Source organism: Dermacentor andersoni, chromosome 6 (assembly GCF_023375885.2).
Source record: "Dermacentor andersoni chromosome 6, qqDerAnde1_hic_scaffold, whole genome shotgun sequence".
NCBI lineage: Eukaryota > Metazoa > Arthropoda > Arachnida > Ixodida > Ixodidae > Dermacentor > Dermacentor andersoni.
The window spans coordinates 75,284,560-75,302,709 of record NC_092819.1 but is presented as its reverse complement, the minus strand read 5'-3'; the positions used below and the strand labels follow the sequence as shown (position 1 = coordinate 75,302,709).

Sequence of the window (18,150 nt, the reverse complement as noted above, 5' to 3'; positions counted from 1 at the left end):
GACCAAGCTTTGAATAAGCAATTCAAACAATGCAAAACATGTGGTTGTCTATATGAACCTAACCCAGCTTGGCAACGCAGCGTAACCAAGTATAACAAGCTTTCACTTGCATAACCGAGCCTAGCCGAGCTAAGCTGCAGCCATTTTATTGCCATTGGTCTTCATACGGAACCTCACGGCGACGATGATGGCAGAAATGCATCTGGAGTGTCCATATAATTACTATCGCAATAAAACACGGCAATGAACAGCAGGAAGTTTGATAGCGAACGTTGCAGCAGCTAGGCCTAGCATTGCCACAGTGGTAGCTATGGCTTCCAGCGGATATGCATGCAAGGGCACCTGTTCGAGGCGGCGATATAATAAAAATGGCGGTGGCTTTGGCTTTGATAACACTGTTTCAGACCTGCAGTCATGGCAAAAAGTCCGGAAATTCAGATCCCCGCGCACGTCACCACGAAAGGCGATGCGCTCCCGAACCTAAACGAGACGACGCACCAGACAGCGCGAGACATGACTTGCTGCACCAAACAGGGCAACGCCTCTCGCACGATAGCGAACACTCCTCGTGCAAATGCCAGAAGGATATACCCACTGCTGAGTCCCAAATTGAACAGGAGGCAGACCGTCACCTGGAGACAGCTCCAGACGAACACCTGCCCTAACCCATTCCATCTGAAACGTATCTTCCCTGATAATCTTCAAGACGACAAGTGCAAATTGTTCCAGGAAGGATCAGCAACACTCAAACACATGCTGTGGGAGTGCAATGTAGTTACAGAAAGGATGGCAGTTGCTCCGAAGACCCTGTCGTCGAAGTGGGCCGCCGTTCTGCGCAGCTCAGACCTCGGCATCCAGACGTGGGCAGCCCAGCAAGCCCTTGTGGTAGCGTTGAGGCAGGGCCTTGACGTTCCACTGTGGGAAACCCGAGCCTAGGTCCCATTAAACATTGCCGGATGTACAATAAAGTTGTATCCATCCATCCATTCTGATACATTGGCTATATGGGATACATGGCGGTGCCGCGAGGGCATTCGAATTATTGGGCATGTCCAACAAATCAGCTGTCCGGAAAATCGGTCGTTAACTGTATATGTATTCAGGCACACGTCAAAACATTACTTTACAATGGTGATACTAGAGGGCGCAACATATCCAGCAAGTTGTACAGTAGAGAGCCCAGCTGCGTACGTGCTCATACATGACATGTTTCAGCAGTGGCAGTACGGTGTGTCGCTACATTGGTTCGGTGCTAGTCGCATTAGTGCCAACATTCATCAGGAGATGGTTTCTGTCAATATTTTTTTTTGCCTACTACATATGAAGCAAACAATGCAATGAAACCAGGGAAAGCGTAAAAGAAATTGCCTTTTTAGCATGCCGCTGGAAAGCTTGAGTGACTGAACATTTCCTCTGCGTGCTGGTTGATTAATTACAAGTATTTGGGCAATTTAATATTGTATACATATTTATAAGTTAGCTTCATGGAGAACCAAGGGCACAGAGTGGTATGTGCAGTCAGCCAAAATAGTTTACAGGACATGAGTTCCATGACAAATGTGAATTTCTGCTCTATTAATAAGACATAGCACTTCTCATTTAATGGATCACTGTGTAGGTCACAGAGGCTTGATGTACACATAGAAACTTTGAATTCAAGTCTGTGTGCCCAGGCATGGTGGAGGTTCCGATTTCTAACAAATGCTGTGTCTATAGTCCTGTAAACTTTTTTGGCAGACTGTACAATCAACCGCGCCTTTTCTTCCTCCTTGAACTCTGCATTGTTGTCTATTTGTGCATTCAGTTCGAATGGTGAATGCCACTTCACTGTTTCCCGTCTATTGAAGTGCCCCATGCTTGGTGCGGGTGAGCGGATCCCAGGAAATCAGAAGGGCACCCACGTTGCTCGATTGCACATATGATTTTCCTGTCTGCTTTTGTGGTGACTGTCGTTTTCGTGAAATAACAAGGAAAGAATTGTCAGCAAGCTTTTGCTGCAAAGTTTGGCACTTCACCTTTGTCGTGGCCCCTCTTTGAGAACGTAACCGATATGTTTGGGCGGTCCATCTTCCTGCAGGAGACCAGCTGGTCTGCGAGACCATGCGCCTGATCCTGGCTGCCCGCATGGCACACAACGTCTTCAAGATGGCCGAGTCACACATGGTGGTCAGCCAGAAGGAACTGAGGTCAGTTGCTGCTGGCCAGCTGCGACCAGCCGTCACTGCATTTTGCAGGCTGGTTGACTGGTTTCTGCGAGTTACAGCTGCACATCTGCATTACCTGTGGGGCAACGCCTGAGCAATCCACAAGTGGCAAAAAGGTTCACAGGAAGGTGGAGACGATGCATACCTGCCAACTCTCCCTAATTTTTGTAAAGTTTACGAATTTGGGCTAGTTTTGCAATTTTAGGAATGTTCAGTCACTATTACGAAAAGGAAGTTCTGTTCACAAAAATGTTTTGCTTGTCAGTCTGCGAACCTTTCATTGGAAGTCTCCTGATGGTGAAAGGTTGAAAGTGGAATACTTGCTTCAAGCAAGTTTCTGCGGACAAGTTCCTGAAGAAGGTGAAATTGACAATAGCAATGCTGCTTAAAAAGTCACTGTGATCAAAAAAACAATGTGCCGCTTGTCAATCTTCGGTGTTCCTTCGAAGTTTGCTGCTGCTGCTGCTGCTGCTGCTGCTTGTGTGCTGGGCCTCATCAACATCATTGTTGATGAAGTTCATAGGTATCCCTCAATATTTATGTGCTGAGGGCAAGCTCCTCATGAGTTTTAATGTTCACAGGCTGCCAGGTATGTTTACTTAGAAGTCAATTGCCCACTTGGAGTTGCCAACATTGATTTGTTTGATTACTTTTTTAGCTATCCTGTACATGCTAATGTGATGTTAAAATGGCATGTGTAGTTGACGTACGTAGACTAGTAGGCTACAGGTCTGGAAAACCAGTCTTAGCAGAAGCTTAGTAAGCCAAAATAGACATAAGAAAGAAAGACTTGTGTCAGCGCTACCTTGAAATTCCATGACTAGATCAATTTTGAGTGCATGCTGAGGACTGGTTACTTGATTATTAATAAAAAGTGATTACATTATAAACACGTGAGTAAGCAGTGGCTTAGCTTAGAGCTTTTGGGGACTTCGTTTCTGCATAGAATGGCCCAAGATGTACTAAAATGCCATGGTATCTGTGATGTTGTCTGTGCCAAGGTTTCAGCACAAAATTTTCTAAATCTGCAGATGTTGGGAATTTCTATGGCTCTGAACTCATTTACTGTGACAGCAGCAGGCCCTCAAAGCAGGTGCCTTCTTCTGAAGAGCAACTTCTTTATGATGCAGACAACGACAGCCTTGCCTTCTGGAGTATCGCTTGTTGTGGCCTCTGAAACATATGGTTGGACACCACCACTCTCACCATGTGTTGGGGGCAAAAACTTTATTTTGATACACTTGTTTTTTGAGGCTACAACAACTGGGACAACAACACTGTGATGTTGTTGTCCCATGATGTTGATGGTGGTAGACAAAGTCATTTTTTTCCTTTACCATATGGCATGGGCGAAAGATGAGGGAGCCTAACAACTTGACAGTGATAACAATGGTGGTCATCGTCAGCATAACGAGAAAAAAGGATGAACAGACAAACTCAACAATTCCAGCTTGAAGCTTTAATCTTTTGTTACAGTAAAGAGGAAAAAAAACATTTGTCCTTTAGGTATTTTTCATAATCGGCCTTTTCCCATCACAGGAGAGTATATAGAAGTGTGGAAGAATACCCTCACAACCTGAATTGATTCTTTGTTTCTCTTTGCCATCAGTTTAAGAAAATAACTCCCTGGCACTGTCCACTGTAACAAGGCAGTCCTTTCTTTGTTTTTTGCATTTTGCAGGGTTTTAGATCCTTCCCATCAGGCTGTGCGTGCCTGCTTCCCGTTGGCTGATGTGTCCTTTTGGACAGTCCACAAGGAGAACAACAGGCAAGTGGCCCAGTTCACTGTAGTGCACTTAAAGAGTTTGCTGTGTACAGATAAGCATGGTTATATCACACCTGGTTAAATTGAATTAGTCCTTATGTACAGTCTACGCTCATTACAACAGACCTGGCTACAACAGACTTTTGGATATAACGGACCATATTTCAGCCTTAGTTTGTTCTACCGATTTTATTAATGCAACGAAGTTTGCTTTTAACGGATCGCACTACAACGGACTAATGGCTACAGCAGATGAAATTACCTAGCGTCAATTTTTTTTTTCAATATCGGCCGTATAAAACATACTTTTGCCGTGCTGACACTGGCTGACAACTGTCTTGCGAGGGTCAGCCGATGATCACGGCTCAATATCGCATGCGCGAGGGAGGAAGGCGGGGTGTAAATGCACCGTCTTCTTTCACACACGAGGCAAGGTGGGAGAGGGGTTCTACTCCCACGGTTGCTGCTTACAGCGCAGTCGCGGTATGTTGAAAGTGATCTGCGAGGTGGGCAAAGTGTGCCATGCCGGTAGCTTCGTATACGCTGTACCTTCGATGCCTAGTTCGCGTTGAAGCGAGAGACAGCACGAAGGTCAATTCGCTCGCTGCTGCTGCCACGCTTGTCAGTCTTAATTTGCCATCGCAATGGATGCTTCACCTTTTGAGCTAACTGCGACTTTTCTTTGTTTTTTACTTTGGACATTCATCACTTACTCTGTACAATAAAGTTGTTAGACATCACTATGAAAGTTTTGGAAGTGAGGCATTTCAAATATTACGGACTTCGGATAAAACGGACGTTTTTTGTCGGATTATCAGGGTCCATTGTAACATCAGTCAACTGTACTGGAACAATTTCTGAAAATCACGAAGCTGCAGTGAGTATGCATAGTAAAATGTGTGACTGTGTCGAATGGAAATTGTATCCACAACAGGTAGATCGAACTGCACACTGGGCCGAACGGCTCCGTAACTTGGTTTTGCATCCTGGACGTACTTACACCCGCCATGAGGGAGAAAAAAAAAACAACTAATAGTTTTCTTCTGCCACAATGTGCATCATGTGTCGTATTTCTAGTGCCACAGTCATCCACTAAGACATGATATGATTCACCAACAGCTCCTCTCAAGAAAAAAAAAAGGAAAAAAGGTTATTTCTGGAAGGCAAGTGTGTTTCCAATAGTCGGCGTTCATCAGACCTTTATGTCAGATTTATGCACTACTTGTAGTCACTGTAGACTGTCAATAGACAGCTAAGCAGAAAGCAGCCATCATAAGTCTTGTTCAAGTTTTGAAGAAGCCAGTAAACATGCTGGTAAATTAAACAGCTTCACACAAAGACAGCATCGACATCAGAAATGATGCAGGCTATTTGCTGTCCAAACAAATTCAGATCAGCAGAATGCTTGCAAACTCAATGGGAAGGTTGCCTGCGCTCAAGAAAACGTAGTTGTGCTTTCTTTTGCACTTGATGTAAGCTACAGTGTTTTTTTTTTAAGGTTTGCATGTGCAATCTTTTTTAAATAAAGGGTGCGCGAATACAGTGAACTCTCGTTAAGACAAACTCAGTTAAGCCGAATTCTCGCATATAATGAACAACATGGGAATGTTTTTTGGCTTTCCGTAGACTAGGTGCAAAAAAAAAACCTGCTTAAGGCGAACTGCCTCGGACGTGCTCTATGATTAAGATTGTCACGATCCACCCGGGTTCGTGAACAAGGGAGGTCTCGAGGCACCCTCCGTTAGACGGACACTCCGCAGCGTGGTGGTGCTGAACAAAAGAGGGCTCGCACGGCTGCACCATATGCAAGAGCCACCAGGAGTAGAACCCGCCGTGGTTGCTCAGTGGCTATGGTGTTGGGCTGCTGAGCACGAGGTCGCGGGATCGAATCCCGGCCACGGCGGCCGCATTTCGATGGGGGCGAAATGCGAAAACACCCGTGTACTTAGATTTAGGTGCACGTTAAAGAACCCCAGGTGGTCGAAATTTCCGCGGAGTCCCACACTACGGCGTGCCTCATAATCAGAAAGTGGTTTTGGCACGTAAAACCCCATAATTAAATTAAATTAAAACCAGGAGTAGAACGCCCCTTTCATTCACTTACTAACTAAATTGGCAAGCATGGTGTCAGCACACACGAGCTAACTGAACACATCCGCAATGACCGCGGACGCTCGCTGCCAAATGCTGGCGTGAGGAATTGCGGCAGCAGCAGCAAGTGAAGGGACCTTCGCGCTGTCTGTCACTTCAACGCAAACTGAGTGATGAGAACACAGTGCACGCAAATCTACGAGCCATCGGCTCACCTAGACTGTGCTCCCAAAGCAGACCACTTTCAATATAAAGCCTGCACGACCGGGCATGGCTGAAGCACAACACTTCCCTCCCTCCCCTTCTCGGTACCGTGCATGCAACGAAAGACGGCGCACTTCCCCACTCCCATTTCCTCCTTTGCGCATGCCTGATTCCACCCAAGCAAGCGTTTCACTTCATTCTCAGTGCAAAAGGAGTGCCAAGCACACTGCATATGGGCCACCTACTGACGTGGTAGCAGACTTTGTCAGTGTGAGCACTTCCTGACATTGGCCCGACGCAGGGATCCAACACACAATGCCCGAATGCTGCAATTCGCAGAATGGCGCCGCGTCGGCTGGGGCCACTTCTGTCGGTACAAGGTTCACCCGGGTCGACAGGTCTGATCAAAATGATAACGCAATGTGGACAGAGAGAATGGCAACAAAAGCAGCGTGTATTTCATAAAATGCGAAAATCTGGCCAATTAGCTGCCGATATGCACACAGATCGTATTGGATATGCGGCAATGAGCTCCACACCGCTTCAACAGCTGTCAGTCTAGACCGCACGCGTGATCTTGGGACTGATCACTGCTGGGCCACCCATAAGAAGATATTGTCGACAGGCATTCCGTGATGGCTTGCGGCCCATAACCACATTGGCCAGTGGTGAACTTTCATCACTATTGATTGAAAAATATCTTTCAGACCTTCACATACTAGAACTGAGCTGTAATCAGTGCTAGAATACTAATTTGGTGTTTCCTTTAACAGGAGTATGCCTTACTGTATATCTTGATTTCTACATGTATAAGTTTCTGAGAGCTTGCTAAATGCTTGTTATGTAATGCTAGGAGACTCCCGAGCATGTACAGCACCATTTTTTCTTGTCCCGAATTTATAAGCATAAGATTTTGTGAAAATTTTTCTAATATTTGATATTCAGTTCAAATATTCGGCTTTCTTTTTTTCTCTTGATTCGATTCAGTATTCGATTGGAAATCTACTATTTGGCATTCACCCACCCCTAATAATATGTGCTTTTTGTAGTTTTTTATTGTGGAAGCAAGTTGGCGTCCAGTCACAGAGACGTCTAGTGCTATCTTCATTATCTTCAGTGCTGGCCAGAGTTTGAACACACCTTTTTTATTGAATTCGTGGGCATCGTTTGTGAGTTTGATATGAACAGAAGCTCCAGCCTGGAGCCAACATTTCTACAAGGGGACATGTCGATACATTTGCTCCAGGCTAAAGCTTCCCTTTTTCGTCCACGAGTGAGTACAGTGTGTCGCGAAACCATGACTCAACAGTGGTTCCACTTTGTGGCCTTGTGCAGACTGCTGGGCTTCATCACGATAAACTCAGGCGAAGGACCACCCACGTACAGGTGCCACGTCTTCGAAGTAAACACAAGCGCAGAAGAGGTGAGTGCTGACACAAGTACTTTTTTTAGAGTGCAGTGGCCCTTGCTGTTGCCAGTAGTGTCTCACTTCCTGCCCATTCTGAAAACTCCACACCTCTTGTGCCTCGCTTTCTTTACAGAAAGTGTGGTATTTACCAGGTTACCCTAAACTAATGCAGACCCACTTTTTAGGGATTCGATGTAGAGAGATAATGTGCACCTGAATCTGCTGCACACCTGATTTTATAACACAAAAGAAGTAGCATGCCTCCACATTTCGTAATCGAAACAAGAAGAATCCTGAAGAATTTGTCTTCGTAGAGTGTCAATTTATAGACAACTCTTCATCGCTGCCTCTGGATCAGGACTTTCAGACTGACTCCAACCAAATAACTGAGTCAGTCTGAAAGTCCGAATAAATTTCCCAACCAGACAGGCAATTCTGTCGAAATGTTTAGCTTCATGCCTCTGGATCGCACGTCATTCTCCGTGGGGTCCACTGAGTTTTTCATTTAACAACTCTGCAGCAATCATGAACAGAATGGTCACCTACGCCTCAGCTAACCATTCCGTCAATTGTCCTGCAACATATGCAAGTCTCTGAAACTGCAAAAACATGTGACACGGCTCTGCTAAGCTTAATAACTTTCTTTAATGAGCTTTCATAATGAAAGCTTCATGCTGTCATTGCGAAACTTGTTCTGTTGTCATTTTCTGATGACAAACAGCGATGACGTTGGCTTTAATGGTAGCCAATGCCATGAGCACTGCTTTAGTTTTGTATGCGATTGTAATGTGCAGGGAATTTCCAAACTCATTTTCTTTGAAGAAAGCGTTACGTTAGAATCATCTAATATGGCAGATAGGAAGAGCAGTGTTAGCTGTAACTTGTCACAGCTCTCTCTGCGCCATGATGGATGAGGCATACATAATCTAGAAATGATGTGAAAAATGTTAAGAAATGCTAACAGCTTTTCGTTGTATCTCCTGGAATTTTTCCATATAATGTTCCCAGCCTGGGTATTATCTTTCACTGCCTTAAGAGAGATTTCGAGCTGGAAAATGTATGCTTTTTATTAATTTTTTTTTGATGAGAAGGTTTCTTTTATTGATGTAATTTTGAAAGAAGGCATGCAAATTGATTAATATCAGTGGGAATGCACTGTAGAAAGCCTCTCACATTTATAGCAGCTTTCCTGTGTGCTTGTTAGCACTGTGTCACTCATGTCCTTTGACTTTCCATTTGGTTGTTACCACTGAGAGAGCATTAAGAGCCAGGTAGATGGCAGTATATAGTGGAATCTTGTTGATACGATTCTGAATAATACGTCTTTCAGAATAATACATTTTCTTCCTTTCCTTGGTCAACATGTCATAGAAGCAGTGTATTTTCATTAAGTTTTTGTGATCACGTTTTGTCCTGAAATTGGATAGTACGACTGCAGAAGTGGGGTTTTTCTGGTATTTCTAAAACCAGAAATTGTATAGTATTTTTCAAGTTTTTAAGTTTTAAGGTTGTACACGACAGCTTGCCTGAGAATTTCTTTTTTCTCTGTCTACCTCCAGGTGTGCAATGCCCTCTCGGTGGCTGCCAACATTGCCCTCAAGGCTCTCATGGTAAGAAGACATATCTGCATGCCCACATCACTCATCGTGGTTTCTCAGTGGCTATGGCATTGTGCTTTTGATCACGAGGTCATGAGTTCAATCGCGGCCACAGCAGCCACATTAGGATGGAGGCTTTGTTCAAAAAAGTTTTTGTACAGTGTATTGAGTGCACATTAAAGAGATATGTAAGGAAAATAGTAAGTCAAGCTAGATTGAAACATTAGGCTTCTGTAGTAATGAATTCTTCATTCGAAATGAAAACAGATATTTTGTAAGTGAGAAAATTATGAAAATAAAAATCGGTGCGGTACAACCTGTTGTGGGCTGTAGTACAGTTAAACTTCCAGATAATGAAGTTAGCAAAATCAGCCATTTGCTTCGTTATATTGAAATTTCGTTATATTGAAATTCAATCCTTTACCAACAAGATTTCCCAAATTATTGGGCAGTCAGAAAAAGCAAATTTGAAAGAGGAAATGGATGTTTTTGTTGAATTTGACAGCCAGTGATGATAGATACGGTTTCATGCTGTGTCGACAATATCTCAAGATCAGCGGTATGAAGCGAAGCCAGCCACGCGATCCTCTCCGCGCCCGTGACTGAAAGTGTTGCCCACAGTGAGATGACGCTATCATGAAAAGCACCTGCAGCAGGGACCGAATGCTTCGTCCGCATCTTGCATTAATGCGTCTTCGAAGCTCTAGATTATGTAACCTCCAGCACTAAATGTGCAGGAAGACAGTGCATGATGTCACGCCATCTCGGATCACCTAGTCTTTGCACACACAGCAAATTATCTCTAAAACAGGACATGCGGGCTGCATATCATCATCATCATCATCATCAGCCTGATTACGCCCACTGCAGGGCAAAGGCCTCTCCCATACTTCTCCAACTACCCCGGTCATGTACTAATTGTGGCCATGTTGACCCTCCAAACTTCCTAATCTCATCTGCCCACCTAACTTTCTGTCGCCCCCTGCTACGCTTCCCTTCCCTCGGAATCCAGTCCGTAACCCTTAATGACCATCGGTTATCTTCCCTCCTCATTACATGTCCTGCCCATGCCCATTTCTTTTTCTTGATTTCAACTAAGATGTCATTAACGCGCGTTTGTTCCCTCACCCAATCTGCTCTTTTCTTATCCCTTAACGTTACACCTATCATTTTTCTTTCCATAGCTCGTTGCGTCGTCCTCAATTTAAGTAGAACCCTTTTCGTAAGCCTCCAGGTTTCTGCCCCGTACGTGAGTACTGGTAAGACACAGCTGTTATACACTTTTCTCTTGAGGGATAATGGCAACCTGCTGTTCATGATCTGCGAATGCCTGCCAAACGCACCCCAGCCCATTCTTATTCTTCTGATTATTTCACTCTCATGATCTGGATCAGCAGTCACTACCTGTCCTAAGTAGATGTATTCTCTTACCACTTCCAGTGCCTCGCTACCTATCGTAAACTGCTGTTCCCATCCGAGACTGTTAAACATTACTTTTGTTTTCTGCAGATTCATTTTTAGTCCCACCCTTCTGCTCTGCCTCTCCAGATCAGTGAGCATGCATTGCAGTTGGTCCCCTGAGTTACTAAGCAAGGCAATATCATCAGCGAAGCGCAAGTTACTAAGGTATTCTCCATTTACTCTTATCCCCAATTCTTCCCAATCCAGGTCTCTGAATACCTCCTGTAAACACGCTGTGAATAGCATTGGAGAGATCGTATCTCCCTGCCTGACGCCTTTCTTTATTGGGATTTTGTTGCTTTCTTTATGGAGGAGTACAGTGGCTGTGGAGCCGCTATAGATATCTTTCAGTATTTTTACATACGGCTCGTCTACACCCTGATTCCGCAATGCCTCCATGACTGCTGAGGTTTCGACTGAATCAAACGCTTTCTCGTAATCAATGAAAGCTATATATAATGGTTGGTTATATTCCGCACATTTCTCTATCACCTGATTGATAGTGTGAATATGATCTATTGTTGAGTAGCCTTTACGGAATCCTGCCTGGTCCTTTGGTTGACGGAAGTCTAAGGTGTTCCGGATTCTATTTGCAATTACCTTAGTAAATACTTTGTAGGCAACGGACAGTAAGCTGATCGGTCTATAATTTTTCAAGTCTTTGGCGTCGCCTTTCTTATGGATTAGGATTATGTTAGCGTTCTTCCAAGATTCCGGTACGCTCGAGGTCTTGAGGCATTGCGTATAGAGGCTGGCCAGTTTTTCTAGAACAATCTGCCCACCATCCTTCAGCAAATCTGCTGTTACCTGATCCTCCACAGCTGCCTTCCCCCTTTGTATAGCTCCCAATGCTTTCTTTACTTCTTCCGGCGTTACTTCTGGGATATCGAATTCCTCTAGGCTATTCTCTCTTCCACTATCGTCGTGGGTGCCACTGGTACTGTATAAATCTCTATAGAACTCCTCAGCCACTTGAACTATCTCATCCATATTAGTAACGATATTGCCGGCTTTGTCTCTTAACGCACACATCTGATTCTTGCCTATTCCAAGTTTCTTCTTCACTGTTTTTAGGCTTCCTCCGTTCCTGAGAGCCTGTTCAATTCTATCCATATTATAGTTCCTGATGTCCGCTGTCTTACGCTTGTTGATTAACTTAGAAAGTTCTGCCAGTTCTATTCTAGCTGTAGGATTAGAGGCTTTCATACATTGGCGTTTCTTGATCAGATCTTTCGTCTCCTGCGATAGCTTACTGGTTTCCTGTCTAACGGCGTTACCACCAACTTCTATTGCGCACTCCTTAATGATGCCCATGAGGTTGTCGTTCATTGCTTCAACACTAAGGTCCTCTTCCTGAGTTAAAGCCGAATACCTGTTCTGTAGTTTGATCCGGAATTCCTCTAGTTTCCCTCTTACCGCTAACTCATTGATTGGCTTCTTGTGTACCAGTTTCTTTCGTTCCCTCCTCAAGTCTAGGCTAATTCGAGTTCTTACCATCCTGTAAGCTGGGCTGCATATGTGCTCAGGCATTCTGACAACCATCCGCAGCCACGGCTTCATTATAAAAAGGAGACGCGCCAGCCTGCCCCCCGCTTCCTTCACACCCTGCCCTCACGTGCACTTAACCACGTTACTGCAATTTGCTCCCCACCCACTGTGGTGTTGGGCTGCAAAGTATGGGGTCACGGGATCGAATCCAGGCCACAGTGGCCCTATTTTGATGGTGAAATGCAAAACCACCTATGTATTACATTTAGATGCAGGTTAAGGAACTCCAGGTGCTCCAGATTTCCGAAGTCCCCCACTACAGTGTGCTTCGTTATCAGATGGTAGTTTTGGCGCGTAAAACCCGATAATTTAATTTTAATTTGCTCTCCTTTCCCTCTTTCCTCTTGCTAGCACTAAAAGAGAGCACCCCCAAGCCACCATGCTTCTCGGACCACCCTCACAAGCTTTCACTCGTGCCTAAAGCACATGGTGCGCAGGGTGCGATAGGATCTAATTGCCCTTGGAATTTATACAGAACACGATGCTGTTCCACTTGGCCGGGTACTCTTGGTTGCGCAATTTGGGAAGTGCATTCGCAAGCAGCTGCATGTCATTCAACCATATAACTATGCGTCTGCGCATGTTGGTGTTCTATGGACAAGAAGTTGTGAAAAGTTAAATACAGTCAACGACCGATTTTCCGGACGCCCGATTTTTTGGACATGCCCGATAATTCGGACACCTTCGCGACACCGCCACAGAAACTCATATAGTCAATGTATAAGAACGTCTGAAATTTCGGATGCAAAAACCCTTCGCCGTCCGATTTTCTGGACCTTTTGTCATGACCGCAGGACCGAAACGGCATTTATCGAAGCCACCATCGCCGCCTCGAACAGCCGCTCTCGCTCGCAGAACTGCTGGCAGCCGTAGCCACCACCGCGGCAACGCTAGGCCTAGCTACTTTGACGTTTGCTACCAAGCTTCTTGCTGTTCGCTGCAGTGTTTTTAATTTAAAAATTGGAGGACGCTTAAGCTTCGCCTTCAAGAGTGGAACGCGACAGCGTTCCCATCGACCCGCCAAGGGGTGTAAGACAATGGGCTACGGCGCAGCGATCACTTACGAGGCGCCCCGCATCGGACGCGGTGAGCGTCGAGCAACGGAGCGTTCGGCGCGGCAACGAAACGTGCGCCTGAGCAAGCGGAACGAACCAAAGCCCTGGTGATATTGCCACCTGTTGGGGCAGCGCCGTACATTGAGAGGAGGGGGTCTTCTGTGTTTGCCGCAAGATGGCTCTGCGTGTGCGGAAAGCGCTGAAGAAATGTAGCAGAAACGCACTTCGCTACTCGTGTAACTGCGACTTCTGTAAGTTACATATTCATAATTACCGATATACACCGCAGTATAACTTTCTACGGCTCGTTTCTAAGGCAACACCGCATTCACTAGAGGCGCTTTTGCACCGCTGTGATACATCGAACTCGTGGCTGAGTACAATAAAGAAAAAAAAAAAACTCGTGGCTGAGTGGTAATGTCTCCGTCTCACACTCCGGAGACCCTGGTTCGATTCCCACCCAGCCCATCTTGCAAGTTCTTTTTTTAATCATGAAGTGCCTGCCGGGATTTATCGCTCACGGCCAACACCGCGGACGCCGACACCGGCTTTTCTGCGACACGAGCAAATTAAAACAATTCGCCGCAGTTAATAATGGCGCCGACTCCGCCTTTGTAATCCACACCAGTGGCTTCGAAGCTTGGAAAGCACAACGCGTTCGGTAATGCCGGGTCCCGAAAGTTAGCTTCGCCTCAATACAGCGGTGTTAACGCGGTGAAGCATACCAAGAGTGAGAAGGGGCAATTGTCACGGGACACAGTATGTATTTCTTAATTGTACACGCGTGCACTCTCAGTCTCCTTTCACAGTACGACCACCGATACGCCTAATAATAAGTGTATAATAATAAGTGTACTGGCGGGTCTTCATAGCTATTTCGGACGTGCCTGCGGCGATTTGAGCCCTTGGGAAGAGAGCGCTCTGTTCTCGGCATGCATTATTTTTTTCTGACTGCCCGATTTTTCGGACGTTTTCGTGGCCCCTAGGGAGTCCACAAAATCGGCCGTATACTGTACTTCATTATCACGAAAATTTCCTTATATTGGAGTTTGTTATGTCGAGGTTTAACTGTACCTCACATGTGACATCAGCACTGGCTGATTCTCAGAGTGGCATAGAGGGCGGTCATGTGGAGATTACATCAACTCATCCATATTGACAGAGGCGGTTCAAATTGAGAATCAGCAACAGGACCCTTGGCAGCAATTTTCTATGCAACAAAGTGAAAAATATGTGCACAGAAAAAATGATGATAGACTTATAGATGAATAATCCGTCAATGTAGCTAACCTAATATTTTTTCTTTAGTGTCCCTTTAAGAAATCCCAGATAGTCAAAATTATTCCGGTATTCCCCAGTACTGCACACCTCATAGTTGGATAATGGTTTTGGCACATAAGGTTTCAGAGTTTAATTTAATTTGTTTGCATGTCTTCATGATGGCAGCTTTGCTCAAATGGGTTGTTATACACTTTTTGTTTTCTCCAGGGCCAGCAGCAGCAACAACAGCAAGAAAAGCAAGCACAGAAAGAAGATGAAAAGGTAAGTGGCGAGGTCTCACAGCAGTGTGGCAAGACCACAAAGGAAGATAGACAGGAGCATCGGCTTGCCTGTCTCGCAGTTCATTTGGCATGGCCAACTTTCATAATGGCTGCTCCTAACTTTATACAATGCGCTCATTCACCACTCCCCTCTCTGCACATTTGAAACATGCTCTCTTCCCCGTATTCCTCCGCTAGCTCTTAGTGTTAAATGTGTGTGCCATCGTGCAGATAGGGCAGCAAGAAAAACAAATTGCACTCAGGAACAAAGAGTGCCCATCGACCAGTCTGGTCAAGCCAGCTTCTTGAAACCTGGCTGCGATTGCATTTAAGTGGGTCACCTCTTTATCTGCAGCTGGAAAAAATGGTGACAGACACATTGCTGTGCAGAGAGCTCACACCATTGTTGGTGTTGGGGAAGGACATAGGCACCATGTTGTGCGGCATTTGTTAGGCGTAGCTGTAAATTTCAATGCCACTTATGCAACTAATGTAATGGCGTGAAAGGTAATGAAAGGATGACAATAGAGATGGATTGAAAAGGGCGCTGACTCCCACCTGTTTATTTTACTGACAATGCTAGCCATATATACTCATACAAAGCACCAGCAGGAAAAGGGGAAAAAGAGGAAGACAGGAAAAAGAAAAAGAACAATCAGCATGAATGGCACAAGTTGATTATCACCATAGTCCTAATCACCAATCATGCAAATACCTTAGCTCTTCCTTGATCAATGTAAGTGGTGGCATGCTTTCACACCCCTCTCTTGCACGAACAAGTCAACGCTCTTTTCACTCTGTCTCTGTCGTTGTCCTTTATTTTTCGTGCTGTTGCATAAGATGTAGTGAACCAACTAGCCCAGCATGCAACCATTCTGCCTCCTATGTGTTGCTCCACAAATCTTGAGTCGGCAGGAGATTTGGTGGACTGCTTTGTCAGGCAAGCCAGCTACTGCTGTCTGTCTTACTTCATGGACGAGGCTATGAGTTTTCTCACGTGCAATGCGGTGCCAATTTTGCATCTTATCTCCAACCGAAATTGGTGCGTGTAGTATCTTTGTTGAAAGCAAAATGCCTTTGCTAAGTTCTAGACTTTTTCAAGTACCAAAATATTTTTTCTTGCATCAGCATTGCATATAATATCATATGCAGATCAGGGAAAACGGGGGGAAGGCGGAAGATGGAAATTCAGGACGATGAGCAAAACGTGAACAGGGTGAAAGCGGGAGCCAACGTTTCGATAAGTGGACTTTTCTTTTTTCAAGGCGACACATGCTTTTCTCGGCACAGTATATATAGGCAGGGTTCCTCTAAAGGGGAAAGGGGGTATGGCGGGTGGGTGCGGCAACGAGTGAAGGTGTGTTAGCGGTGAGGGTGTCGAATTGAGAACAAAGGAGTGCCGTGCACAAGGCCAGTGACCCGGCCCTCTGTCAGCCACATGTCAACTGCCGTGTGTCAGCTGGCGTGTCAACGGCGTGCACAGCACCCCTCTATGACCTGCTTCGCTGGTGGTCACAGCCTATCATGTCTCTAAAGCAGATAACAGAAGGAGGGGCAGAAACTGGTGCTCATTAAAAAATATATATATAAAGAGATACTTCAATTGAATAAATAGATAAATAAAAGGAAAGAAAGTAAAAGCAAAAAAAAACAATAAGCAACCAAACTAAGTGTTGTTACCTATAGCTTGAAATTTAACATAGCGAATAGATTCTAAAGCTCCTTTTTAAAAATTTATGCCTATCGGTTCCAACGTCTTGAACTTAAGAATAAGGTATGAATCTCTGTATTTTCTTTCTCGTTCAGAACGGAAATTTGACTGTAAGATGTAGAGTTTAAGTTCATCAAAGTTATGACCCGGTTGGTTGAAATGCTCGACGACGGCTTTGGGAAGCTTTTTAGCTGTGTCCGCGCGATGTCCGTTTAATCTGACGTTCATTGATTGTCCTGTTTCACCGATATATTGTTTCTTACAGAAGGAACATTCGAGCATATAAATCACATCAGAGTTTGTACAAGAAAAGCTAGTCTTGACTTCGTTTGTATAACTGTTTGTGGTGCTTTTAATTTTAATGTCACTTTGAAGTTGCCTGCAGGTTTTGCACCTGGGGAGACAACATGCTTTTATAACAAGGGAATGATGTTGGCTGGCTTTTGTGTGCACCAACATGTCTTTGATGTTTCTGTTGCAGCGATATGTAACCCTCGGTACATCTGGGAACGCTTTTCTCAGACGCTCATTACTTGCTAATATTGGGTGGTATTTTCATAGGATGTTGTTTATCTTTGGGAGTGCATTAGAATATTTTGTTCTAAAGGCTGGCGGTCTGCCAGATTCTGGTGTATGCTGTTTCTTAGCTAATTTCGACTGTCTCTCCGATCTTGACGTGACATCATAAGCTTTGTCGAGAGCAACTTGTAGATACCTTTTTTTTGCTGCGTTGTTTTAAGGTAATTTAGGTAGCGGATATAATCGTCGTCTTCACTGCTGATTCTTCTTATTCATTTCGCTTTCCTGACAAAAATTCCTTGCTTGCAATGTCGCGGGTGATGATTGTTGTAGTCTAAATATTGCTCGCTATCCGTAGTCCTCCGGTAAAGTGTCATTCTCAGTTTTCCGTTTTCTATGTAGACCGTCGTGTCGAGGAAGTTGGTTTGACTAAGAGAGTGGTGAGCAGTAAATTTAATACTCAGGTAAAAGTGAATGATATGGCTAATTAAGTCGGTTAACGTGCTTGTGCCGTGTTCCCATATTATAAATATGTTGTCAATGTAACGAGGAGAGATGTGGGGTTTTAAAGAGCAGGATTTCAACAAGTCCCATGAAAATGTTCGCTCACATGGGAGTGAATGGTGTTCCCATGCTAGTGCTGAAAGGTTGCAGGTAGTGAATAGAATTGAATTCAGTCAGTTAAAGAGACTTTCATAAGCATTGCATGGATTTAAGGAAAAAATATCAAACCTCTTCTTTTTTCCAAATTTTATTCTCTGTTTCCTCAGAAGCATGAAAAATGTTTGGCACTCGATGCTGAAAACCCGTATTTACAGATTATTATTATTCTGTTTGATTTGAAAGTTTCACTATTCAGTGCTATGAATTCTGCCTCAGCACGACATTCAGACAAAGGCTCATTAATTTATAAATACCAAATACCCTTCCACTCGCACCACTACTTGGACTTGAACCCCTCATCCCACTTAACCACAGTTTTATTGTCATGCTCCCGGCAAATTTTCACCATTGTCATTGCTGTCATTGTGATGTTCTGTATAAA

At 44.6% G+C, this 18,150-nt stretch overlaps 1 protein-coding gene across 2 annotated transcripts in view; it reads left to right on the top strand.

Moving 5' to 3' along the window:
* LOC126522391 (DCC-interacting protein 13-alpha-like) overlaps positions 1-18,150 on the top strand; it is a 71,766-nt gene that overhangs the window by 47,244 nt on the left and 6,372 nt on the right. For both annotated transcript variants that reach the window (XM_050171130.1, XM_050171129.1), the window contains exons 16-20: positions 2,078-2,186; positions 3,886-3,972; positions 7,600-7,687; positions 9,232-9,282; positions 14,823-14,876. In XM_050171130.1, the coding sequence (XP_050027087.1) occupies positions 2,078-2,186; positions 3,886-3,972; positions 7,600-7,687; positions 9,232-9,282; positions 14,823-14,876 (389 nt within the window). The remainder of the gene's footprint in view (positions 1-2,077; positions 2,187-3,885; positions 3,973-7,599; positions 7,688-9,231; positions 9,283-14,822; positions 14,877-18,150) is intronic.